The sequence below is a fragment of the Vigna radiata genome, chromosome 5 (assembly GCF_000741045.1).
Source record: "Vigna radiata var. radiata cultivar VC1973A chromosome 5, Vradiata_ver6, whole genome shotgun sequence".
Classification (NCBI taxonomy): domain Eukaryota; kingdom Viridiplantae; phylum Streptophyta; class Magnoliopsida; order Fabales; family Fabaceae; genus Vigna; species Vigna radiata.
The window spans coordinates 28,150,028-28,176,220 of record NC_028355.1 but is presented as its reverse complement, the minus strand read 5'-3'; the positions used below and the strand labels follow the sequence as shown (position 1 = coordinate 28,176,220).

Sequence of the window (26,193 nt, the reverse complement as noted above, 5' to 3'; positions counted from 1 at the left end):
GTTGGATCTATCTATAAAACAAAACAGAAATTGTATACATAAAAAGAAGATTTAAATATATTTTTTTCTAACAAGTTTTGTTTTTCTTTTCTGAAATTTGTAGTGAATTTGATTTTTATATTCAAATTTTTTAAAATCAATATTTTTATTTCTTAAATTTAAAAAGTTACATACTACATTGAAGAAATTAAAATGATTAATATTGTTTTTAGATCTAAATGACCAAATTGAGTAATTATATTTCTCAAATTTCAAGAATTATTTTAAAAATGGAAAAATAAAATTACAATTATCATAAACTTCATATTCTAAAAACATAATTAACTTTTTATCTTCACATTGATTTTGCTTATTGGAGTGGAAAAACTTAACTTTTTGGTGTTTACTATTTTATTACACATTTGTATGTAATTATTTTTTCTTTAAGATTTATTCTTCTAATATATTAAATAGTATAAATAATAGACATTTCTTAAACCAAGAGGACAAAGAAGAGCCCAATAACTTCTTAAAAAGATATTGACAAAATTTTCAATAAAAATAATTAATTTTTCTAATAAAAAATTAATTATCAACATGTCTAATAACATTTCATAATTTACAGGTGTGACATGTAAGATGAGAAGAAAAAAAACATGTATTGCATGCAGACACAAGTTTTGACTTATTAGTAGTAATTTATTTAATATTAATAAGATAAAAAAATAAATAAAAATAAACTATTGAGGATGAAAATAGCTTTTACTTGCGAAAATTTGAAGTAAAAATAATGACACTCAATGTTGAATTTCTTTCAAAAAATATTTTTAAATACCTTTTACTTTTGCCAAGACTTAAATTTATCTAATAAAATGTATTGAATATAATAATTATTGAATAGTTTATCATTATTCCTTAATTTATATCGTGCACTCTTCATTTTCCCTCCTACTTGTGTATGTCTATAGTGCTTTTCAAAGTTATTTTAAAAACGTGCAAATGCACGGATCCTTTTTAAAATATTCATTTTTATATTTTTATTTAGTTTCTAAAATATGTATATTAAAAAAATTATTAATTTTAAAATATATAGTGCTATATGAAAATAATTACATTAGAATTAAAGAGTGTGATAACTTAGAGAATGTGGAAGAGAAAGACAGAAGAAGAAGATAAGAAGGAAAAAGAAGAGGATAGTGATGATAATAAAAACACAATTAGGAAGAAACGAGGAAGAAAAGATTTAATCACAATTTTCATCAAGTTAATAATTCGTAATTTTCTTATAATGAGTTTTACTGTTTTACTTTAAGAAGGAGGTTTTATCAGATGATACAGACACTAATGAGATCTGAGTCCAATCATATAAAGAATTGAAATTAGTCTTTACTCAAAATTTTAAGATATTACATTAATAGATCTTTAATTTTTATATAATGTTCTATTTTTTTCATTTCTATCTAAGATTTAAACTTATTTTTATATTTCAAACACTTTGTTATATTTAAATATTGCCAAAAATAATTTGTTAGGTTTCATTTTCAGGCTCATGATAGTAGTAAAATAAGTCAAATTAACCTATCTCGAAGTAGAAGACAACTTAAACATTTGATACTGTATTGATGTAAGTATTCTATTAACAGACGTTAAAAGTTATGTTTATACGTCCTTAAAATTTATGTTTAAATGTATAGTTTATACGTCCTTAATGATCTCTTTAGAAATCTTTAGTAGTTAAATATATATATATATATATATATATATATATATATAAAGTATAATAAAAATATTAGTTGTATTTAATTATATTCATAGGTTTTTAGAATTCTCCAAAATAAGAATTTAAAATCCATAACTAAAGAAACTAAATCTAAAGACTATTACCGTATATTTTAGTGGATATTCTAAAAAGTTTAAAGGATATAAATTTTGTTGTGCATTCAATGACACTAAAATTGTTAAATAAAGAAATATAGATTTTCTTAAAAATGACTTGATTAGGGAAAATGACTTAATTTAAGATATTGTTTTAAAAATAGTAATTCTTCAACCTCTCAATCAAATTATAATTTGTTATTCATTTATGCATCTCCAATTCAAGAGTGTGCTAGTAAACCAAGGATTTGAGGTCCAAGATGATTATATAAATCAAGTTGTTAACTAATAAAAGACAACTTGTTGAGTATAATTGAATAACAGTTTTTAGATAACGAGACAACAATAAAAGTATCTGCTAGAGTAAAAAAAGTTAACAATTTTCAATAATTATAAAACATATTTACTAGAATTTAATTTATAATATTGAAATCCAAAATGGATTAAAACAAACCATCTGTTAATCGTCTTTAAAATTTCATAAGTTATATCTTTATTTGCTAACATGATGATATTTTACATGTGAGAAATGACATAGGAATGTTAACATTTCAAATTTTGAATTTTGTTCCATATGTTCCATCCTACCATGGACATACGTATCCACATGTGGATACACGTATAGTAATGTTGCTTTGGATAAATTTTTAATGTTGTTGGGTGATAAAGATTATACTCATTCATTTTTACAAGTTTGAAAATCAAACTGATTAATGTTTTGAACATGAAATCTAATTTTGTATCATGGTTTAAAACTAAAAATATATTGAACATTAATATAGCATGAAACTTTTAAGAATTATAAGATACATAATATTAGTTATTTTTCTTGCTATTTTTTTAATCTGAAATTTAAATATATAATACTTAGATTGAAGAGTAATTGATCTTGTTATTTTATAAATTATGTATAGTTTTTAATAATAATGATCCCCTTATTGTTGTTCTGTTCTCAGTTGGATAATCATGTCACATATTGCCACATCTCCATGATTTATTTTTAATAATTAAAAATTACAAGTAAATATTAAAAATTAGGATTAAGGGACAAAGAGTACATGAGAGTGTAGTTAAACAAAAAGTAATTTGATTGAAGCAAACGAGAAAATTGATGGTTAACCACTGAACTGTGTATTCTCATTCTCTAACTCAGGTGTATGTGTACATGGTCATCACCAATAAATTACTAACAAATATTGAATCCCACAATATATTTTTATTGTAATTAATACTATATAAAAAAAATTACAAATGAAAATAGAGCCTCCACTAGACCACAGTAGAGTAGACTGATGGTTTTTCAAGAAGTACATGTAACTTCCAGTGACAGCAAGAAACCTAGTTTTTGGCCAGTGAAGGGAGAAAAAGAATATTCAACGTGATATCAAACCCTGGATTAGCTGCTGCTACATTTAGAGATGAATGTTGAATAGTGATTATCAGCCGTAAATGAAACACTAAAAAATTCAAATTCCAAAATCTTCTCATCAATTAGGGGAACCAATAAATAGCAGCATGCCCATAACATAATGCAATGGACCAGACCTACATTTTACAAGGGTTTTTGATAAAATCTCTAAAACTCCTCATGGCATAGGTTTATCACTACCTGCCAATTTTCTTCTCTGCTGATGCTCTGCAACTTTATAATCTACCACTTCACGGAACAAACTTGGATCAAGCACACAATTCTCACTTCCATATACAGCAGCCTGGACACTTGCCATCAGTTTGGCTATTTCTCTTCCAGAAAATCCCTCGGTTTTAGCTGCAGCTTCCTTTATAATATCATCAGTCAATCCCCTAATTTCTATTTGTTGTGGCTTTCCTTTAAACAAATCTTTAACAAAACCAGATTTTCTGGATCCTGCTTGGGCTATGTACTTATCCAGATAGAGCTTAAGAAGTTTGAAGCGCTCCTCTTCCCCAGGCAAGGGAAATTCTAGAACCTCATCGATTCGGTCCGCAACAGCCGAATCAAGATCACCAGGACGATTTGTGGCAAGAGCAAGGACTATGTCCTTAGACTGGTCACCGGTTCTGAAGAGAAGGGCATTTAAAGCACTTCTTTGTGCTTCACTCATATAAGTCTTGTTCCGCCTGCAAAGCCATCAAATCCAACGAATCCATTTCAAACCATTTTCTAGGAAAGTATGTTGTCAGTTTCATATTTCACAAACAAATGTGATCTTGATTGAGCAGCATCTAGCTGATCTTCATCATCTTATGTTGTCGCAAGCAAAGAGAAGTAAAAAAATAAATAAATGAAAACATGGAAGAAGTATTGCTTACTCGCACAGAAATGCATCGGCTTCATCAATGAAAAGCAATAAACCCCTTTTTGATTTTTTAGCCCAATCAAACAACTGGTGTATCTTCGTTACAGCCTGTGACCCCAGAGGAGCAACGTCTCCTCCAGTCATTAATGCATAATCTAATCCCTGCATTAAGTTGGAAACCCAAATTAAATAAAATAAACTTATTTGAAAGTATAGAAGATTGCAGTTAAAAAATAAAATAAAATTGATAAGCATAAATATTCAACTGATGAGGATATATTTAATTGTTTCATAAAGCATGCTATAACCAGAAAATGACACTGAATATATATTTGAACCACTGAATTTAGAAAGTATGAGAGCATAAATTTGTAGAGCAGTCAAAACATAATTTTGAATTTTTTAATTGTAGGCCCTAAATAGCAAGAAGAAATTCTGAAACAGACCAAAATCGTAAAAATGTACTAAATAATTTGCTGCATGCTGGTGTATTCACACCAATTAATACAGAATGATAACATACATTAAAATTTACCCTGTTAAAGGGAAAAACCAATTTAACAAAGCACCCATTGAACAATGCACCCACTTATTTGACCCAAGAAGAAGGTAAATTTTATGAAATACTTGAAAATTAGAATAAGTAACCATAGATTGAAGAAAAATCATACAGATTTACGAGCTAACTCTCTAGCAGCCATTGTCTTTCCAGTTCCAGGAGGACCATAAAAAAGCATGTTTCTGAATGGTGCTTGATGAGCTTTTGTATTTGCAGTTGCAGATGACAGCTGTTCAATTCGTTTCTGAAGAGAAGAATGCAAAATCACGTCACCAAAACCATTTCCATTTTTAGAGGCAGATGCTGGATCATTATGTCGAGATAGGGAGCTCATGGCACGAGAAAACATGCCAGACCAGGGATATTTCCCTCTGGAGGACTCTCGAATCAACGATGGTTGTCCCAATATTCTATCAATATATCCCCAAATTACTCGTGCACCTTCCCTGGGTTAGACCAAAACAATTGATGTGAATATAAAACTGCACAACCCATGAACTCACTCACAGCAACTGATGTGCATAATACCAAAGGTCCAGAATGAACAAAACTATGCAACTCTAGAACGCAAATAACACCAAAGTGAAATGTTGCCATGGAATAAGAAATATACAATGTAGAAAGGGAAAACATGGCTCTTCAAGTTCAAAATTCCCAGAAGTGAGAAGTGCTGGAAAAATATTACATGGTATAGCCCATTACTACATTACCCCACTGTCCTCAATTATAAAGCAAGGGCAAGATAAAATAATATCATCAATAACAAATAATTGTGTAGTTACCTTGTAGTGTAGACCCCTGCTGCCAGAGCAGTCACTCCACCAACTGCGACAACCAACTTATTTTGATCCGTTAGAATGGCTCTTATACCCCCTGCAACATATGGATAAAGTGTTTTCAACTCAAGTTAGTATGGAATGGAGTTCACCAAACACAGTAAAGCGATGATACTGATGGAATTCATCAATATTATGCTAAAATACATCAGATACTGAAGAAAAATTGAATGAAAAGTGCATCCCTCAAATTATAATATTTTGATTAATAATGGAATGTTATAGGCTATGGCTCACTAAGCAAACCAAATTATGAATAAAATACAATAAAATACCATGTTACCCCACAAATTTATGTCAAAGGGCTTTTTTCAAAATCAGTAGGATATGTACACAATGACCAAAAACACATACGTAATGACAGTTGCATCTTAGACTGTAAATACAATCCTCTATATTTCGTGAATCTGGTAAGAAAATACCTCCAATATGCTCAAAAGTGGTATTTATGGCAGCAACCCATTTTTCTCGTTCAGCATTAGCACGATCAACCAGCATTCGCCTGTTAACATCTTCTGCTAGCTTTGCTTCATGTGCTCTGCCTTCTGCTTCTGCCATAGCCCTTACTCTGATTGTTTCACGTTCAATCTCAGCTTTCTCTCTTTCAGTTTGCCTTCTTTGTGCTTGGATTTGTTCTTCTGTTGCACGTCGAGCTTGCTCCTGTCTGATTGATGATTCTTCTTGCATTTTTACTAGTTCTTGGTTCCTGGATCGCTGATATTCATTTTCAGCCTACCAAGAAAAAAATGCAACATTGAGAAAAGCTCAATAAATGATACAACAAAAATCCCGAGTTTCAAAAGGTTTAACACCTGCATCCTCTTCCTTGCCAACTCATCCTCATATTTGGCCATTTGAGATTTTGTTTGTGCCTGATGCTGAGCAAGCTTTTTTTGCTCATCATATATAATTTTTTGTCTTTCCTGCAAGATGAACCAAATGATATATCAGAGAAAAATCACAAGACACAAAAACATCCTGAAGTAGTACACAACAAAACAAAGCAAAAATGTCTCATCCAAAGGGTTTAAGGTCATAACTAAAATGAAAAAGAACTTTGATTACATGAATTTCGCCCTGAAATAGCTAAAGCTTACCAAGCAATGAACATGATTTTATAAACTATTAAACAACAGTGATGTAAAATATTCAAAATCTTGACAATCCCAGGTCAGATATGGACTGTGATTTCTTCTATGTGCTGAATAGTTAGCATGTGAGGACTTTTCTGAATATTCAAGAATAGTTAGGATTTCTGTGATGACGGAGGTAGAAAAGAAAAAAGTTCTTATATGATTTTTATTGTCTTTTGACAACAAAATAAATACACAAAGGATATTTCTCCTTTCAACACTACCATCTGTCCAGTTTTGTGACTAACAAAGAAATGAGCCTCCCCCCTACTTCTACAACAGAATTCCTATTTATATCATGTTGAGGAACCATTTTCGTTCATAAACTAACATCCACCCATAACCCCTGAAACAGACACCAACTCAAAACAGATATACTGACTAACAGGCCGAAAGATATTTCTCCTTTCACACTGGAATCTGTCCAAACATAACTTTGGACAAGATGATGGAAGCTGGAGTTCATTTTGGCCACGGTACTAGAAAATGGAATCCTAAAATATCCCTTATATATCTATAAACCATAAGAGTAATCATATAACAAATCTTATTAGAACTGCTCTCGGTTATTATTTTCAGAAGGTTGTGATTTAGTTTTCGATGCAGAAAATGGGAGAAAACAAATCTTAACTGTTAGTATAAAAAAATAAACAGTTGATTCATTAGCGTTAACCATTTGGCATACTACAAAAACACTGGTATACTGCAAGAATACGACATCCAAAGTTCAGGAACTTGAGAATGGAACTAACAAAGAAATGGACCTCTATTCCACAATAAAGGTCCTACTTATAACAGGTTGGGGAACCATCTTCTGTTATAAACTCAAAACAGAAATCCTAACTAACAGGCCAATGATAGATTTTCAAAGGTTTTAACTGTATTCAGTGGTTCCTGATATCTAACAGGAATTTTTTGGAGTGGTTCAACAATTCCACAACTTTTACTCCAAGTTTGATTTTCTAACCATTCCTCCATTTCCCGCAAAGCTGCTTGCTTTCATGAACATGACAGTAGATACCAGTTGTTACAATCCAGGAACTCCAATGATTAAAGAACACACTTGAGAGTAAAATAATAACATAACAAAATTCAACATTTTCCATTGCACTAAAGTGAAGAGAATGAAACTAACTTACTGTCTCATGCTGTGCTTTCATTTGCCTAAATTCAGCAACCTTTGCAGCAAGCTCTGCTTGTTTTGTCTCCTCTTGCTTTTTGATAGTTTCAAAGACCTGTACTATAAGAGGCAAGTTAAAAAGACAGAGAAGAGAAATGGTGGGGTTGAATGGAAAGGGAAAATGAGCATAAAGTTGAAACCTTTTTTCCGTGGGGTGAAGCGGAAATTTCCTTGAGAGCCTTAACCCCTCTCTCCAGGGCCTCGGGATCAAACCCAGCAGAAGTGGTCCTCGGATGATCGTTTCGCACCTTTGGCGGCGCCGGAGAAGGTTGATTTTCAGAAGGATTCGGTGGTGAAATTCCATCTGCGTAAGCAGTGCTCTGATTCAGTAATGCGGCACTGGCAGCAGCTGCGGCTATGGCGGATGCGTAGGTTTTCAAAGCCATTGAAGGAATGAAGAACAAAGAAGGAAGAAGAAACCCGCTGCGTAGGGTTTAAGGGTCTGCGTAGGTTTAAGGAAACAACCAGACTCATCGTAATAAAAGATCTTCTTAAAAATATTAATATTTAAAATAAATTATAATTTAAATATTATTGTACATTACACTAAATTAGTGTTTATTTATAAAATCTGAATTATAATAAAAAATACTATTTAAAACTATTCATAATTAAAATGTATTGTAACTTTTTAAATCTGTAAATTTATATAATGATCACATTGTAGGTTATCACCAAGAAAAGAATATAGAGATTTAGAAATTCGCTCTTCAAATTAAGTATTTTAATTAATAACAAATAATAAATATTACAAGAATATGATTTGATTTATCGGGAGTTTAAAAGAAAATCGTATTTTTTTTTTCTATAACAAGTTTTTATTTGTGACTTGATTATTGTATATTTTTTTTTAGTAATTATGTTTTTCAATTTTTTTAATTTTTCTTATTAGATTATGATAAATTATTTTTTATCTTAAATTTTAAAAAAAATATATTAATGAAGAATAAAAAAGTAAATTCATGTTTTTAAGTATATAAAAGAAAAATGAAAATATAATATGTTTAACTTCTTTATATGAAAATACAATATGTTCAATTTCTTCATATGAAAATATGACATGTTCAATTTCTTCATATATTATAAAACATGATATTAATAATTTAATTGTTCAATTAGAGAAGTTTTTCTTAAGTTTCAATTGATTTTTCTGTTGTTTTTTTAGTTGCAATAGAAAGATCATCTTCTATAAGGAAGATTATTAAAACAAAATTGTGAAATAAAATAGAAGATAAATTTCTTGCCAAAAGTATAATTATTTTCAATGAAAAAAATAACTAAAAATTTTAGTTTCAATTCTATTATCATTGAGTTTTGAAAATTTGAAAGAGTGACAATACTTTAGATACATGTGATTTCTTTTATACATACAATTATGATAAAATATGTATTCATTTTTATTGTATTAATGACAGTAATTAAATATATATTTTATTTTTAATTCATATTTGTTTTTTCTAAAATAAATTGCCAAAATACCAAAAACATGTTAACTTGTTGCTTTTTAAAATAGGTTTTTAGTATAATTATTTTTTCCACAATTAATTGAGTTGATATTTTATGTATTGATTTCTTGTTTTGATTATCTTTAATTTAAATTTAAATGTAAAAATATAACTTTTAAAGTTATCTGGAAATTGTAGTTTAATTTTGAAAACTCCAAACAGTAAAAAAAAAAAAAAAAAAAAAAAAAAAAAACATACATATCATATAAGTTTCCACTACCAATATTGAAATCAATTCCAACGGTAGAAGATTGCTATTATTATGTGTTATTATTAAGCATGTTAATTCTATGAAAGAAATTTATTTATCTGCCACTTTAATGTTAATTGGATGAAAAATAACTATGTTGTTATATTTTTAAAAATTAAAAACTAAATTTAATATTTATTAACAATAGAATAAATGATAAAACTAGAAAAATAGTATTTGTTTCCAATAATAATATAAAAATTAGTTTCAAAATGATAGAAGATTACAGTATATTATTGAGCATGTTAATTTTATAAAAGAAATTTATTTGTTTAGTCATTTTAATGTTAATTAGATGAAAAATAACTATGTTGTTATACTTTTAAAAATTGAAAATTTTAATTGAATATTTATTACGCAACTGCAGCAAAAAATAAACCGATATAGGATTAAACAACTTGGGTTAAAAATTTGGTTGAATTGAAGTCGTGTTTGATATTGACAATTTAACCTAAAATGAATTTATATTGAGATTGTGTCACCTTACTACTTTTATCTAAAACTAATTAAACTAAAGTTGTGGTTTTGAACAAAGACTTCAATGTTAATGGTGTCGAGAATAGATTGTTATACATGTTTGACCACTTTGGTTTTCAATTTGTGGATTACCTTATCATGTCTTAGAAAAGGAAACTTCTATTTTTTTTTTTAATACCTATTTTGGTCTCATTTTTTTTTTTTTAGTTCAAAATGATCCCAACTTTGAAAAAAATTCACTAAAGTCTCATATTTCATTAAAAAATGTTTAATATGGTCCTTTTCGTAGACGCACTTAAAATCATAACGGCGTAGTTACTAGCATGGCGAAAATTCAATGACCTGTTTACTTCGATGTTAACGTGACTCTGTAAAGTCATTTTAATGTGTAAATATTTAAAAAAAAATAAAATGAAATAAAATAGGTTAATTCTGGATTAAATTAAAAAGGTTAAACTTCATGAAACATTTCAAAGTGCAAGAACAAAACTTGATGCTCAAACTTTTAATTACAAGACCAGCAAGGAAACTGCATCGATTCCTCTTCATCTGGCAATAGCGAATCAAGAGACAGTTATCAAAATCGAATCCCAATTCGGTATTCGCTTTCATTCCTTCCCCTTCCCATACCCAAAATACATCTCTCTCTCTAATGTTCCTTTTTTTTCTGATTTCCTGCCAATTGTTGCGGGTTTTATCATGGCTTTTGGATGGATCTATGAATTCGGAAGCGTTGAATCGCCAAAAGCATGTAACTTGACTTCAATTGAACATGGGTTGCTTCTTTTTTTAAAAAAAAAAAATCTTGGTTGCGCTTGAAAAATGTTGCTTTGCTAATGTTCATTGCGTTTTGAACGATTCAGACACCCCATTTGCAACGAGGAATTACCCCACATGAAGGGATAACTTCGATTCCAACCTGGTTTTATCATGAGTGATGCAATGACCAAGAACAACAACATGAACCCTAACCCCCAAATAAACCCTAACCCCCAAATAAAACATCAACAACATGAACTAATTAGGCTCAGATAATGACTCCTTACCTTACTCCCGTACGAAGTTTCACTTGCGCCTTCAAGGATTCAACAGTAGAATCAGCAGTACAATCCAGAAATCATCACTTTCGCAACAGCAAAAACCCAAAAATCACAGATAAGGGTAAGGGTTTTTTACTTTAACCTCTTTTATGTCATTTTTTATTTTTATCTTAATTATTTACACATGTAAATGACTTCACAGAGCCACATAAGCTTCCAATTTGACAGCTCATCAACGTTTCGCCATGCTAGCATCTGCACTGTTAAGCTTTTGACATTGTCTGCCAAAATGACGATATTGAACATTTTTTATTGAAATATGGGACCTTAGTGAACTTTTTTCAAAGATGGGACTATTTTGAACCAAAGCACCATAAGAAGGGACCAAATGATGTATTAAACTTCTTTTTTTGTTAGATTTGAAGCCATGCTTTACTTAAATATATGAAGATAGATAATGTATAATTAACACTTTATTTTTAATGAAAAATTCTTAATAAATAATTTAAAATTTCCTAAATTTTTATATGTATATTTTTTATTTTTAAGATATATATTTTAATAACATTAATTTTGATAAATTTTGTGTATTTTAAAAATACTTTTTTTTCTGAATAGTTTAATTACTAAATTTATAAGAATCTATAAAATTTCGTTTTTAGATTTGGTAGTGTGGCCTAAATTTTAATCCTAAAAGTTTAAAGTATAAATAGAAATTTTTATAAAATGAGTTTCATTATTTTAAATCATACCATTTCTCTAAAAATTGTTTTTCTTTAGAGCTCTTATTTCTCTCTAAGTTTCCTCTTGCTGAGTAAATTTTTTGAAGATCAGAGGGTGCTAAAGTGATCATTGCGGTAAGATCTTCAAGTTTATCCTAACAGTTCTTGTAAAAGAGTAACTTAGTCACGTTTTCCCGTGCATGTGAGCAGTTTTCCATTGTATGTGTCATCTGAGTCTTTCTTTAGGTTCTTTGTTGATCAGTAGTTCTAATAACATACTGTAATCATGATTATGTGGTTTATGGGTGTATATAAAGTTCTTTGAGCTGAGGGAACAATTTTAGGTTTTATAGAGTTGTTTAGTTGTATAACGTGTAAGAAAAGTTGACTATCACTTTTGATCTTACTAGTGTTTTGATAAATTGTGTTGCATGCTTGATTTGGTTTGAGATTGAATAAATTGGTATATGGAGTTGTTGAATGTGAGCTTGCTAAAATTATGCTACGTGATAACATGATTGTATGAAACTAGAGTGAATATGTGATGTCTGATATTGAAAGGACCTTGTAGTAATTGCTTGTTGAATATACCTATTTTTGGTTACTTGAATTGGTGGGATTGATGTTATTATGAATTGGGAATTGTTGTTGAATTGTAGCATGGTAGGTTTTATGTTATTATAAGAATACCAACTTGGTCATTTGGATAGGTCTTAAATGCATCTAGATCAAATTTAGAAGTTGTCGTATTTTGGTATAGCGTTGAGCGCTTATTTTGGGCACTGGGTGCAGCAAAACTCGAGAGCTATTAAGCTCCAAGGCATTGAGCAACATTCTTTGGCATCTTACTAGTTTTTTGACGTTGAGCGGTGATTAGGGGCATTAAGCGCCGCTTCTTCACTGCAAGCTTGAGATTTTTTCCCCATAATTCGTTGGGCAAGAATATAAGGTTGCTGGACGTGAGTTCTCACATATACTGTGGCATTGAGCGCCAAAAGTTGGTGTTGGGCACATGTTTTCAAGGCTTTGGTATGCTTTTGTGTTTTATGAATTCTCGCTTTGTTTAAAGTGGGTTATTTTGTATCCTATGTGTAACTTTTATTAGATTGGTGATGTTCATTGAATGTAATTTGAATGTGAATGTGTTTGGTATTCATTTCATATATGATACGATGATTATGATGAGTATGCTATTGGTTTTATGCATGGTAGTTGTGATTGACATAATTTCATGGATCTCGTTGAGAGATTTTATGGTGCCATTTTAGTAGTGTGAGTATTGATGTAGGAGTGCAGACATTGAAGGTTATTATGATATTGTAATAACCATTATTTCTCAAGTAGAGAATAATGATTATGTGGTGAGAGGAGTAAGAGGTCCTCTCATAAGAGCGGTCCCAATGTTTTTATGACCCTAACAAGGACTAACTTTGTGAGTGGTAGCTTGGTAGAGCGCTTAGGTTGATCGGGTATCACCACCACAAGTACACGATCCTCCGATATTAAACATTAATACTAGTTTGGACAGTCAAGTCTAGAATGCATGGTTGTACGTCATAGGATGAATTAATATAACTTGTATCTACTTAAATTGTTGTTTTTTAATTATAAGAATGTTTCTTTAGTAAATTAGCTTACCTTTGTCTATTTGTGCATGTTTTGTTTGTTTTTGCAATGATTACTTTATGATATGAGTAAAAAAGGATATTTACCGTGAGTAGGTATTAGTTGGTGGTAAAGCTGAGACTTAAAGTAGGACGTTTCGTCGTTCCCTTTGGTTTATGTAATATATCTTCTAAGAATCTTACAAATATATATTTTGCTATTATATTATATGTTATATGAATAATTATAACAATATTTTATATATTTATCTAGAGCTAATTGTCTTTTATTATTGAAATTGTGATGAATCTTATATTAATTGAACACGGTGAAAATTAGGATGTTACAAAATTTTTTAAATATTTTTATTTGTTATGTATTATATTTTGAATAAGTTCTATTATTAAATTTCATGTGATTTTATTGCCATGATGTTAAATAAGTTTATATAATAATATTTTAATGATAATACTAATAATTAAGAATCACGCATAAATTTAATAATAAAAATTATTTAAAAATTTACATAATTTTTTTAAAATATATTAATGAAATTATCAAAAGAATATTTTAACATATAAAATATTATAAACTTTTTTTTGATTAAAATAAATACATCAAAATAGAAGACAGTAAAAAGTTAAAAAATCCATTAATTAAATTCTTAAAGTAAACAAAATGAAAAAAAATATGTTTATATCTAAATATAAGGAAAGCAAAAACAATCATAGAAAAGAAAGAAGTAAAAAAAATAAAGTCAGGTTTTAGGAAAGAAAAAAAAGTCTTTAAAATAGTTATACGACGTCTAAATAACAAAGAAAAAGAAATTTAAGACATTGTAAATAGAAAAGAAGAAAAGTAACGAAAGATATATACTTTTTTAATAGAAATTTCAAAGTCGTTTTTTAAAAGTATGATTTTATCTTTCCTAACATTGAAATCACCGATTCAAAGCACCGTTCAATTCAATTACTTATAAATATTTAAATAAAATACGAGACACATAGGGTTTATATATACTTAATATTTTTATTGATAAGAAATTTTTTAAAATTATATAAAAAATAAATACATAAATATTTGATCCAAAGCATACATTATTTTATTAATGTGGAGATTTATGTCTATCGAACCTCTCTAACAGTTTTAGTGAAAATTTATTTTAGATCGAAGTCATTAATATCAAACAAGATTTTAGTATAATTAATATTTAGGTAAAAATCGCCAACTGCTAATACGATTTCAGTTCAATGAAATTTATTTTTGACTAAATTCACTTAGTTCTATGATTTTATTTTGAGTTTAATCACGTCTAATTAATTAAACTTAATCTTCTCAGATTTTGCCTTTAACCAATATGACTTTAACATTATTAAGGAAATCATGCTCTCCTTCCATGATTTTATTTTCAAAAGTCAGAAATCGTAAATGCATTTAATGATTTTTTCAAGATGAATTCGTGTTTACGAGATAAACTTAGTCTTTTTAATAACTATTTTAAAACTGGACTCAAATCCATAATTTTGAAATTAAATTAACCCAGATTTAGAAAAAAAATACTAATATTATGTTGTGTTATTGAGCATGTTATTTTATAAAAAAATATATTTGGAGCCATTTTAATGTTAATTGGACAAAAATTAAATAACTATATTGTTATAATTTAAAAATTGGGAAACTTAATTGAATATTTATTAATAAAAAATAAATGATAAAATAATTAAGCCTTTTGAAATAATATAAAATTTTAATAACGCATTATTTTGGTCGGAAGTGGATGATGAGGTGGAAAGAAGAAAGGAACCATGATGTCTTGGCTAACCATTATCACGGATCCTTCATTCAACGTGATTGAACGGTAAGTCCAATGCAAACTAATCTTACTCTGTTCATTGCGAGGCAGTGATCATGTGTTGGTTCACGCCACATATTTTTTTCAAGTCACATAATCACAAACACAACCCAATTTCTCCCTTTCAGTGTGTGTTTGAGAGTTTGAATTGTTGATCCTCTCTGAGTTCACACTTTCAACTCAACCAAACTAGCAACAAAATGGGGTTTCAGAAGATAAGAGTTGACAACCCCATCGTCGAAATGGATGGTATGCTATGAATCACTTTATGCATCTCTCACATTTCTCTCTTTATTGTGTTTGTGTGATCTTTCTTCCTTTGGGTTCTGACGAATGTTAATAATAGTGTGGGGAGTGCTTAGTTCTCTATCAGGGTCAAAAGTTGTGTGCTTTAACCATTTTTTTTATCTGGGCTTCCAATTTCAATCTCCCCTTTTCATTTTTTGTTATGCTTCAAGCGTTTTTGGGACCTGAGATCATATGGGGGGTCTCCTCCTCTATTAAATTTGATGCTTTTTCTTGATTGAAACGTTTAATTAGGCAAAAATAACTATTGAAATAACATGAAAAGCTTGTCTAGAACCATATTAAAATAACACGAAAAGCTTGTCTAGAAGATGGAAAGTTAAAGCAAGTTGTGAAATTGAAGCAAAATTATGATAGAAAATTGTATACCAAATAATAATTTAAAACATTTGAATGAAGTGTTTCTGTCTATATGATTTAGTTACTACTGAATATGCAGTTAAATTGGGGGTCTCATCCTCATAGACTTTGTCTTCGGAGTCATAGGATTTTTCCATAGATGCTTAAAATGTGATTGACTTTCAGTTTCTCGATCTGAATAATCAGTCTTTCCTTGTCTTTGCATGTAGGGGATGAAATGACCCGAGTGATTTGGAAAATGATAAAAGATAAGGTAGTTTTATCTTGAGTTATCTTTGGGAATCAAGTAGGTTTATGCTGTATTTTTTTTTTATTATATTTTTTCCTTATTTTTCTTTTTTCCTTTTTTTTTGCAGCTTATTCTTCCTTATTTGGAGCTGAATATTAAGTATTTTGACCTTGGCCTTCCTCATCGGGATGCCACTGCTGATAGAGTTACCATTGAAAGTGCTGAAGCTACACTCAAGTGAGTGTTCAATCTTGATATTATGTATCATTTTAGAATTTGTTATCAGCCTCTTCTATTGTTTCTTCCATGATTATTATTAAGATAAAACTTGCAATACTGTTTGTTAGATATATTAGATTATTAGATATTTTATCTTTATCGTTTATCTTTAATTAGTTTGTTATTATTTTTTATTTATATTTTGGACTCAGTTTATATTTTTTCTATTGGAGTATCCTATGTGTATATTTAATACAAGAGAGATTAATCTCATACATAGTTTTCACTATATTCAACACTATTAAAAGGAAAATACACTCGTGTCATTTTTTCTTCTTGTGGCAAAAATATGATTCAGTGCATAGTCATGCTGACTCTTCACTCATTTAGATTTGATTAAGCTATTCCATTAATCCAGAAATTTTAGATAGATCTTTCATAGCCAAAATTGTGATCAAATTCTGAATATTGTATATAAATGTTTTGCTAAAGTGGTTGAAATGTTGTTTTTCACTCTTTTATGCTTTTATTTAGCAGAGGATAACTGAACTTGGGTTTCAGTGCCACCAAGCTGGTGATTGGTTCAACATTGAATCATCTCACTATAAGCTTGAAATTGGTCTCACCTCCTTTAGCCCTTTGACTTGCTGATATAGTCATGTCCCGTTGGTAAATCCACTTTAGAGGTTCCTAGTTATATAATTGTAGAAATTGGGGCAGTTGGTTTGGGATTTCTCCCCATACCTGTGATGGTATAAAAGGGTGCAATGCTCCATTCCATGGTTGTGGTGTAGCCTAAACTGCCTTTATACTTGATGAAAAAATATGATTTAAATGGAGATAAAGACATGCTTTTTATATGCTCAGTTCTGTAAATACGATACTTTAGAATAGTCTAGGTTAGAATGGAAAGACATAATTCTTGTAGTATAGCAAGAAGATATAGTTTTTAGGAGTATTTGGTTTAGATTGACATATAATCAACTCAAAAAAACATAATTTATGTTTTGATTTTATCATTTTTTGAATTCTGTGGATTAGAGTAGCTTTCCTTTTTGTTTTTAGTTAATTATTAGAGAAACTTGTCTTACACACTGAGGTCTCCTAACATGCCAGGGAAAAATTTTCATTGCAGGTATAATGTAGCAATCAAATGTGCTACTATAACTCCAGGTATTCACAGATGTTCTAAGCTGGACTGATGCATACTTTTTCTACGTCATGACTTACGGTTATGTACTAACTTGATATGCATTATGAATGAAATTCACATGCAAAGTTTTTTTGTCATAGATGAAACTCGGGTCAAGGAGTTTAACTTAAAACAAATGTGGAGAAGTCCAAATGGGACAATCCGGAACATTTTAAATGGTAACTAAACTTTCTAATAGTTATTATATCCTTGCTTTGTTTTCTGAATTTAATCTGACATCTAGGGGAACATTCAATCTTTATGTTCTACAGGTACAGTTTTTAGAGAGCCAATTATATGTAAAAACATCCCTCGTCTTGTTTCAGGTTCATAAAATGCTAAAGATTATTTCATATTTGAAATTTTGAATTTGACTTTATGATTGCTACTTAGCAAGTGTTAATTACTATCTCTCTATTGTGTAGGCTGGACAAAGCCAATATGCATTGGAAGGCATGCTTTTGGAGACCAATATCGGGCAACAGATACAGTTATAAAAGGACCAGGAAAGCTAAAATTGGTGTTTGGTAAATTCACTCTCCAGTCAACTTTTTCTCATGGATCAAGTAGTTTGAAGATTCAAATCTTGATGGTGTTGCAAAGTTTCCCAATGGAAACTGAGACTTTGATTGCTTTCAATTCCTAGTACAAAAGAGCTAGAGAGGCCTATAAAATCAAAGAAATCTTATGGTGTTCAGTTGTGTGCTTACAGCTCCGAGTGGAGGTGAAGGAATTAAAGAGCTAGAGGTCTACAACTTTACTGGTGCTGGAGGCATAGCTTTGTCCATGTATAATACTGATGAGGTTTGTATCTGGATGATGCTTTCTTCTTTTTTTATCATTCTTTTCAAATAATATCTTATTGCTTGGATGATAATAATATTATATTGTATTTGATCTGGAAACAGTCCATTAGAGCTTTTGCTGAGGCTTCAATGAACTTTGCTTTCCAGAAGAAATGGCCTCTCTATCTTAGCACTAAAAATACCATTTTAAAGAAATATGATGGAAGGTATGCTGTTTTATTTTTGGTTCATCTTTCTTTGTATTTAATTTCTCTTCTGTTCTAAGTGAGATGCTATTGTAGTTGCTGTTAATCAAACCCTCAAGTACCTTTTTAACTCTTTGCTTTTGTGAAAGATTCAAGGACATTTTCCAGGAAGTCTTTGAGGCTCAATGGAGCCACAGGTTCAAAGCTGCAGGAATATGGTTAGTTGAATTGGCAATCTTGCTAATTGAAACCTTTATTACAAATAGATTGCTAACTCATATTCTTGATTCTTAGGTATGAACACCGTCTTATAGATGATATGGTTGCTTATGCTCTTAAAAGTGATGGAGGTTATGTATGGGCCTGCAAGAATTATGATGGTGACGTGCAGAGTGATTTCTTAGCTCAAGGTGAGATATCCATATGCTCATGAATTTCACTTAGCTTTTAGTTATTCTTTGTTCTGCTGTTTCTGTTTATGGATGGGCCAAAGTTTCTTGAAATTCATTATAATAATTTCCATTGAACAGGATTTGGTTCTCTTGGCTTGATGACATCAGTGCTGGTATTGTTTTTCTAACCTTTTGTAGCATTTCTCTTTTCTCTTCATTCATACTGTATTTCCTTCCGCCCTTCTTTTTGCCACATTGCATCTCTAGTATGGATGTTCAAGAAGCTAAGTTTGGCGACAGGTTTGCCCGGATGGGAAAACCATTGAGGCAGAGGCAGCCCATGGCACAGTAACCCGTCATTATCGGGTTCATCAGAAAGGTGGTGAAACCAGCACAAACAGTATTGCTTCAATTTTTGCCTGGTCACGAGGTCTTGCACACAGGTAGGGATTGCAATGGAAACTAGTCTGCTTAGTTATTCTTTATGCTAGAATCAGTATAAGTTTATCCTTTTCCGTTCGATTTCATATTACTGAAGGAAGGCTGGGTGGTTTAAGAGGCCGTTGTTTGTGGTTTTTTTAAGGAAAAATGGTTTTTAGTAAAAAAGTTTGTCTAAAATTATTTACAATTATTAGATAAGGCTTTTGAAATGAACGCACAAGTTTGTAGTGCTTCTTTTTATAAGTTAAGGGTCTATTTGATTAAATTTCTATATAAACAAGGATAAGAAAATTAAGGAAAATTGAAACACATTCTCCATAATCTGAAGTAAATTTCTACAATGATGTTCTTAATTTCTTTTCTTACAAGTGTTTTGAAGAAGTTTATCTAAAAAGACTCTAAAAATTGACCTTGCGAAATAAAGCTCCAAAATAGGACCCAATGGGTTGGTGTAGTGGTTAGGCACCTTGTGTTCACACATTGTGGAAACAATTCATGTAGTGACCAGTCCATATTCAATTCCTAACATGTGAAAAACTGTCAAGTTAGGAACAACCATAGTATCATGACTGTGACCAGTCTCTAGTCAATGAACTTGAAGAAACCCATGGTAGGACAGAAAAAAAGCTCCAAAATAGGATCCATTTTGTAACTTTATTTAAAAGCAGGTTTACATGTCTTTTTATTTAATGATATCAACTTTTTGAAATTAAAAATGCTACGATCCTAATGTTTTGCTCATTAGCTAAATTTATTTTTAGTAAGAGGTAACGTGTGAGGCATCCTATATAGGTTGACACCAGTGTCTCTAACAGTCACATGCAACACAAAATGGCATTAATAATAAAAGATAAGTACAAAACTTGGGGTTAAAAACCAAAACCAAGGACAAAAGTCGAGAGAAGTTATAGGATGGAAGACTCAACCTATTCCGAAAAAAGTCTTCCCATATAAAAGTCGCATCAAATTAGTCCTTGAATCTTGGAACCATGAGGGGTTAGTCTATCTGCACAAATATTGTCTTGACGGTATATGTGAGAGTAGTGTATCTAAACTTAATTTTACTAGTGTAGTGAGCATAAAGTAAAAGTTATATCTTCTTGAAAGGAAAAAACAGAGTACTAAATGAAGATAGCATGAGCACTTTCTATTAAAAGCTTATCCATATATATAGAAAAAATAGAAAAAATGTTTTTCCTAAGCTTATTCAAATGCATGATAACTTTTACAGGGCAAAGTTGGATGGAAATGCTAGACTGTTGGAGTTTACGGAGAAACTGGAAGCAGCTTGCATTGGAACCGTTGAATTGGGAAAGATGACAAAGGATCTTGCGCTTCTTGTTCATGGACCTAAGTAATTTCTGGCACTCGAATTGGTCTTTCTGATTTTTTCTTTTGATGCTAACAGATTAAAACTTGGTCTTTTTTCTAATGTGTAGGGTTTCTAGATCCCAGTATTTGAATACTGAAGAGTTCATCGATGCTGTAGCTGAGGAGCTGCGAACAAGATTATCTTCACAATCGAAGATGTAAAGTTCAAGATGAATGTATCCATTATATGTTCTCCATTTCCTTAATTTTTCTTTTTCTTTCTTGAAGGAGGGAATTCCATTGCTTCTCAGTTACAACATTTTAGAGTATATAACAGTCTGAAATCTGAATTTGTAAACAGTAGTGCTACTTTGGAATACCTTATGACAATATTGAAGAAAAAAAAAAAACCAATAAGGGAAAAATAACTTTCTTGAACGAATTTAAATGCCTTGTGTTTTACAATGTATATTTCTCAGAAATGTCTTCAATTTTCTGTACGAAAAGAAGGTGGAGTTGACAATTTGTAGAGTGTATTCCTGTCAAACTGTTTTTTTAACCAAATATATGACTTGTACTAAAAATACAAATCTGAGATCACCAAAATTACATTTTGCTTGAGCCAACAGAACTCTTCATTTGAAGAACTCATGTCGTGTACCATAAACATCTTGTCATTGTCAAAACATATTCTGAACACTGAATTTTGCAAGCAGTGCTACTCTGGAAGTCCTTACATCAATATTAAAGTCATTTTCAAAAAAGTGGGGGAAAAAGAATGTTTTTGAACAAATTTACATGTTTGTTTACATTGTATGTTTCTCATAGAAGTCTTCAATTTTCTTGGGGAAGAGAGGTGACACTTTGTACAGTATATTCTTGTCAAAGAAGTGTGTTATATCCATATAGAACTTTTACTGCTAAAAATACTCAAAATCTACGTAAGAATCACTAGCATTATGGCTGTGTTTATCATTAGCAATATCTGCCATCTTCTTGTCCACCGGGGGTGGTGTGTCTTTGCTGGCATACTTGGTGAAGTCTATAGCATCTGGTATGTGAGGAGGTGTGGCACTTCTGACTAGAGCCCAGTTCATTCCCTCAAAAAATGGGTGCTGTTTTATCTCCGTAGCTCCTCTTTTATATGCAATTCTCTTCTGAGGCTCTTTCACAAGCAATCCCCTAATAAGGTCACGAGCCACTGCACTGACCTGGGGAGTTTCTGGGAACCTAAGTGGTTGTCCAACAACATTAAAAAGTGTGGCTTTATACCCTGCACCCTTGAAAGGGGTTGATCCATGCAACAGCTCATACAAGAAGATTCCAAAAGTCCACCAATCTACTGCACTACCATGACCCTCTCCTTTGATAATCTCAGGAGCAAGATACTCATGTGTTCCTACAAATGACATTGATCTCACATTGGTAGGTTCTGCCATCAGTTCAGGAAGGCGTGCTCCACCAACCAATAGGCCAAAATCTGACTTTGCCTTGCGGTTCTTCTTTGAAGGTAAAATGCGCGGAAAAAAACTAGACGCTTGAGTAGTGCTTGCTTGGTCATCACTTAGTACGCCACTGGAGTCACTGTTGCCACCACTATTGTTGGTTGCATGGGCAGATGAAGATTTGACTAGTGTAGGACTGACGGAGCAGCGAAGGGATAAGTCAAAATCTGAGAGCATGATGTGGCCCTCATCTCTCACTAGAAGATTTTCTGGTTTTAAGTCTCTGTATACAATGCCAAGCATGTGCAGGTACTCCAGAGCTAGCAAAACCTCTGAGGCATAAAACCTATCACAAGATTTTTAAGCATATAAGTACTTAAGTGGATCTACAAACTGAAATCAGATGGTTAACACAAGTCCCTGTTGATGGCAAAATGATATAAACATGAAATACTAATGAGTGCCCAGCCTTGGATAAGGTAATGAAATAAAAAAATTAAAAAATAATCTTTTTATAAAATAAATTAATTTATGCTAAAGTTAAAAGTAAAAATTAAGAGTAAATTACAAGAGTTTTTATTACTTGACTCATTAATGAGATGCTTTAAAATTGATTTCCATTTCTTTTCTTCTAAAACTGTGAAGAAGAAACTTGTACAAGATATTGCAATATTGTTTATCAATTGCATACAAGGTTTTCAATAAGAATTATGATCAGAAGACGGTGAGGTTTAACTAACCTGGCAGCTTCTTCAGAGAAGCACTTGTTAGGTTGCTTCTGTCGAAGAGTATGAAGATCACCTCCACTACAAAACTCCATAACCAGACAGTAAAACTTCTCAGTTTCAAAGTAAGAATACAAAGTTGGGAGAAAGGGGTGGTCAAGGAGTCCAAGAATCTCCCTTTCTGTCTGTGCCCTCAGAAGCTTATTTCTGCTTATGAGTGCTGCCTTGTCCATTACTTTCATGGCAAAGTAGGTCTTGGTCCCTTTGAGATCCACAAGGTACACACTCCCAATGTCTCCATAACCAATGCGCTTGAGAAGCCTGAAGTGGCTGAGATTGAGAGGGCCACACTTTGAAACCATGTTGATAGCTTCCCACCTCACATCACCCCCAGTATGCGGCCTAATGTGTGCACTTGTGCTCTCTAAGCTGTTACTGCGAGAACCAGTACTCCCATGATTCGAGGTCTTTCCATGTGGGGTTGACACAGACACTGTCTTTGAATGATGGTGATCAGGGTTTTGAACAGGCTTTTTCGTTGTGCTTGGACTTTGGTGTTGTTGAGGGTTGAAGTCAGAGATATTCCTGTTTGGTGGAATTACCCTCTGGGGTCTTGATTTACCTTCCAACTTTGCATTATCAGATTTTGAAACATGGTCCAATTGTCCAGTTTCTCTTCCTGAATTGTGGACATTTGCTGCTCTGAAGGTCTCTTTTTCTGCTTGGTTCACATTATTGGGATGAGTTGGTGAGTTCTTTCCTGACTTTGCACAACTGCTATGAACACTATGGTGTGCCTCTTCTGACACATTGTGTCTCATCTGTGTTTATGGATGAACCAGAAGTTTTGGTTAATTCTCACTGAGTTTTGTCAGGCTCTTTTTTTTTCTCCAAAAGTGAATGCATCCAAGGTTATAAATTGGGTCAAAGATTCATTTTGTTCTTTGAAATTATATTTCACATGAGACTTTTCCGGAGAGAAAAATATAAAAAAACAAAACTGCTGGTTAAAATCAATTTGTGCATACATTGATTTATAGAAGTTATCGTGTCTTTAATTTTTTTATTTTATTTTATGCTTAAGTTAACTTTGTTTTTAAAATTACTTTCTTTTTTCTTCTTACTTTTTACTCCCTTGAAGTTTTTACATGTTAGTGCATACCCACTGCATAAATTTAAAAAAGCTGTGATGACAATTGCCATAAAAATACTCCAAAAAAGGACTTTTGTGAAGAAGTATATAAATGTTGTGGCCAATACCAGTTTTAAAACCTTGAGATGCATTTTGTGTTCAATTATGGGGATGCATAGAGATGAAACTCTTACCTCAGGTGGTAAATCAGGCATCTTGACAGGATTTGATCTTATCAAAAGGCAACACGATAACACCCTTCAAGAGGAACTCCTGAAAAGAGAGAGAGAAATAAGAAAACTCATGCAAATCAGTTATACTGAGATGTAACATGGACTGTTGAAACAAATCTAAATGGTATAAAAAATTAGAACAAAACTACACCTAATATAAGAAACTAGTTGTTGGTCTTTCCATAATTTAAGAAACTAAAAGTACTCAATTCCTGCCACTACCTTGATTCTGAAACTATGTAACCACTCAAATAATTGTGTTTGTGAGAGAATATACATATAAGTTAACAGGGAAGTTGTTGAACATGCACGATGCCATGATATAAACGTCAAAAGAATAAAGAACGAAAAACAAAATTCATGGCATCCACGTAATGAAATGTGATGCAGATCATAGGACATGGCGACCATTCTCAAAGTCAGAAAGCAAGAATAATAATAAGTATTATATTTTTTAGTGATGAGAAACCAAATCATCATCATTATTAATACAAATCATAGAGGCACATGAACAAGCAATTATGGCACATACATTGAAGATTGATTATCCATGAGAAAAGAGATTTGGGGGAAATAAAACCTGAAAGTCAGAAATGGCATGAATGCTGATAACTCCCTCTGGTAATCTAAGAGCTACAACATGAGCAACAAAGTTTAAGATGCATTGAAAAATGATTCTAACAGTTTTTATCCTTAGAAGAAGAAGAGAGAAAAATGATTGGGGGGAAAAGGTGAAGGTTGTTGGTTTAGACAGGAAATGACATGAGGGTGTTGAAAATGAGCTGGTTGTTGATTGGAACACCACCCATCATCAAAAACACTAGGGTATCTTGAGAGGAAATTGTGGAAGAAAAGGTAGAAGATAGCAATACAACCACAATTAGGAAAAAATCAACATTTATATATAGAAAATTGGCAAATCAAAACTATATGAAAATCAATGTGATTTTGGAAAAGAATGGATAGGCGTCATATTCTCTGTGAAATGGAAATGGCGGTTTAACTGCCTACTCCTATAGTGTCCATAAATTCACATTAACATATAACATTTTGTTGTCACCACCATTGCATAGCTTCCTCATAACAGTATTGTATTTTCATTTTCTTCTCCACATGGAAAAAAAGGAATAATTTTGTGTTGTTCAACATTATATATAGTTTGTATGGTCTACTAATATTTTTTTCTACTAATCTTCCTATGTGTTTTATATCATAAATTTAGTATATTCTTAAGATATGAAATGCATATCCCTTCAGATATATATATATATATATATATATATATATATATATATATTACAAATTACAAAGATGTGTAGTCATATTATCGAAATATATAATCTTACTCCTGTTATATTTCTCAGTGAATATGGAGGCTCCAAAACTTCAAGTTTATCTTTGTTATAGTTAATGTGATATTACATGTGATGGAGTTAAGGTGGATTTGTATGTTATTCAATCTACTTGAGTGGTTTCTGTTATAATTAAAAGTTAAAGGGCTATGTTATAAGTTTACTTATATCAATTTATTGAAAGGCACATATTTCCTTTTATACATTCATTCATAGTTGTAGGAAAAATTTAAGTTATTCATACATAAGAAACATTTTAGATGGTACACTATAAATTATGTACAATTCAAAATTAAAAAATATATTTCAGATTTTATGATTTGAAAAAAATGAGGAAGAAATAAGCCATAGAATTACAAATTTTTTTCTTTTGTTTCTTTTAGAATGATCAAAGGGCAAAATTAAAAATGTATTCATGTTAGATTTTTTTTTTTTAATTATTTATATGCTTCGCAATTAACTGTCACCCATACATTTCCAATCTTATTATTAGTTAAATGTCACCTGACATGTATGCATAGCTGCAGAGTTATATATATATATATATATATATATATATATATATATATATAT

At 31.1% G+C, this 26,193-nt stretch overlaps 3 protein-coding genes across 5 annotated transcripts; 1 reads left to right on the top strand and 2 right to left on the bottom strand.

The window, feature by feature from the left end:
• Nucleotides 1–3,050: 3,050 nt before the first annotated feature.
• On the bottom strand, nt 3,051–8,301 carry LOC106760844 (ATPase family AAA domain-containing protein 3-B). Its single transcript, XM_014644276.2, has 8 exons — nt 7,982–8,301; nt 7,801–7,896; nt 6,341–6,451; nt 5,951–6,260; nt 5,475–5,565; nt 4,805–5,138; nt 4,147–4,295; nt 3,051–3,954 (listed from the first exon to the last, which is right to left on the bottom strand). The coding sequence occupies exons 1-8, from the start codon at nt 8,225–8,227 to the stop codon at nt 3,441–3,443; spliced, it is 1,851 nt and encodes a 616-aa protein (XP_014499762.1). The 5' UTR covers nt 8,228–8,301; the 3' UTR covers nt 3,051–3,440.
• Nucleotides 8,302–15,206: 6,905 nt separating this feature from the next.
• On the top strand, nt 15,207–21,143 carry LOC106760787 (isocitrate dehydrogenase [NADP]). Of its 2 annotated transcripts, XM_014644214.2 has the most exons (16): nt 15,207–15,298; nt 15,421–15,541; nt 16,168–16,211; nt 16,315–16,424; nt 17,542–17,579; nt 17,700–17,777; nt 17,871–17,924; nt 18,024–18,125; nt 18,311–18,402; nt 18,507–18,610; nt 18,739–18,807; nt 18,884–18,999; nt 19,120–19,154; nt 19,282–19,424; nt 20,654–20,776; nt 20,862–21,143. In XM_014644214.2, the coding sequence occupies exons 2-16, from the start codon at nt 15,493–15,495 to the stop codon at nt 20,953–20,955; spliced, it is 1,251 nt and encodes a 416-aa protein (XP_014499700.1). In that variant the 5' UTR covers nt 15,207–15,298; nt 15,421–15,492; the 3' UTR covers nt 20,956–21,143. The 2 variants fall into 2 exon arrangements, with proteins under 2 accessions (XP_014499700.1, XP_022637027.1); XM_022781306.1 differs by lacking the exons at nt 15,207–15,298; nt 17,871–17,924 and having other exon boundaries at nt 15,305–15,541.
• Nucleotides 21,144–21,271: 128 nt separating this feature from the next.
• On the bottom strand, nt 21,272–25,424 carry LOC106760570 (serine/threonine-protein kinase RHS3). Of its 2 annotated transcripts, XM_022781304.1 has the most exons (4): nt 24,849–25,424; nt 24,230–24,308; nt 22,919–23,724; nt 21,272–22,524 (listed from the first exon to the last, which is right to left on the bottom strand). In XM_022781304.1, the coding sequence occupies exons 2-4, from the start codon at nt 24,248–24,250 to the stop codon at nt 21,654–21,656; spliced, it is 1,698 nt and encodes a 565-aa protein (XP_022637025.1). In that variant the 5' UTR covers nt 24,251–24,308; nt 24,849–25,424; the 3' UTR covers nt 21,272–21,653. The 2 variants fall into 2 exon arrangements, with proteins under 2 accessions (XP_022637025.1, XP_014499477.2); XM_014643991.2 differs by lacking the exon at nt 24,849–25,424 and having other exon boundaries at nt 24,230–24,445.
• Nucleotides 25,425–26,193: the final 769 nt, after the last annotated feature.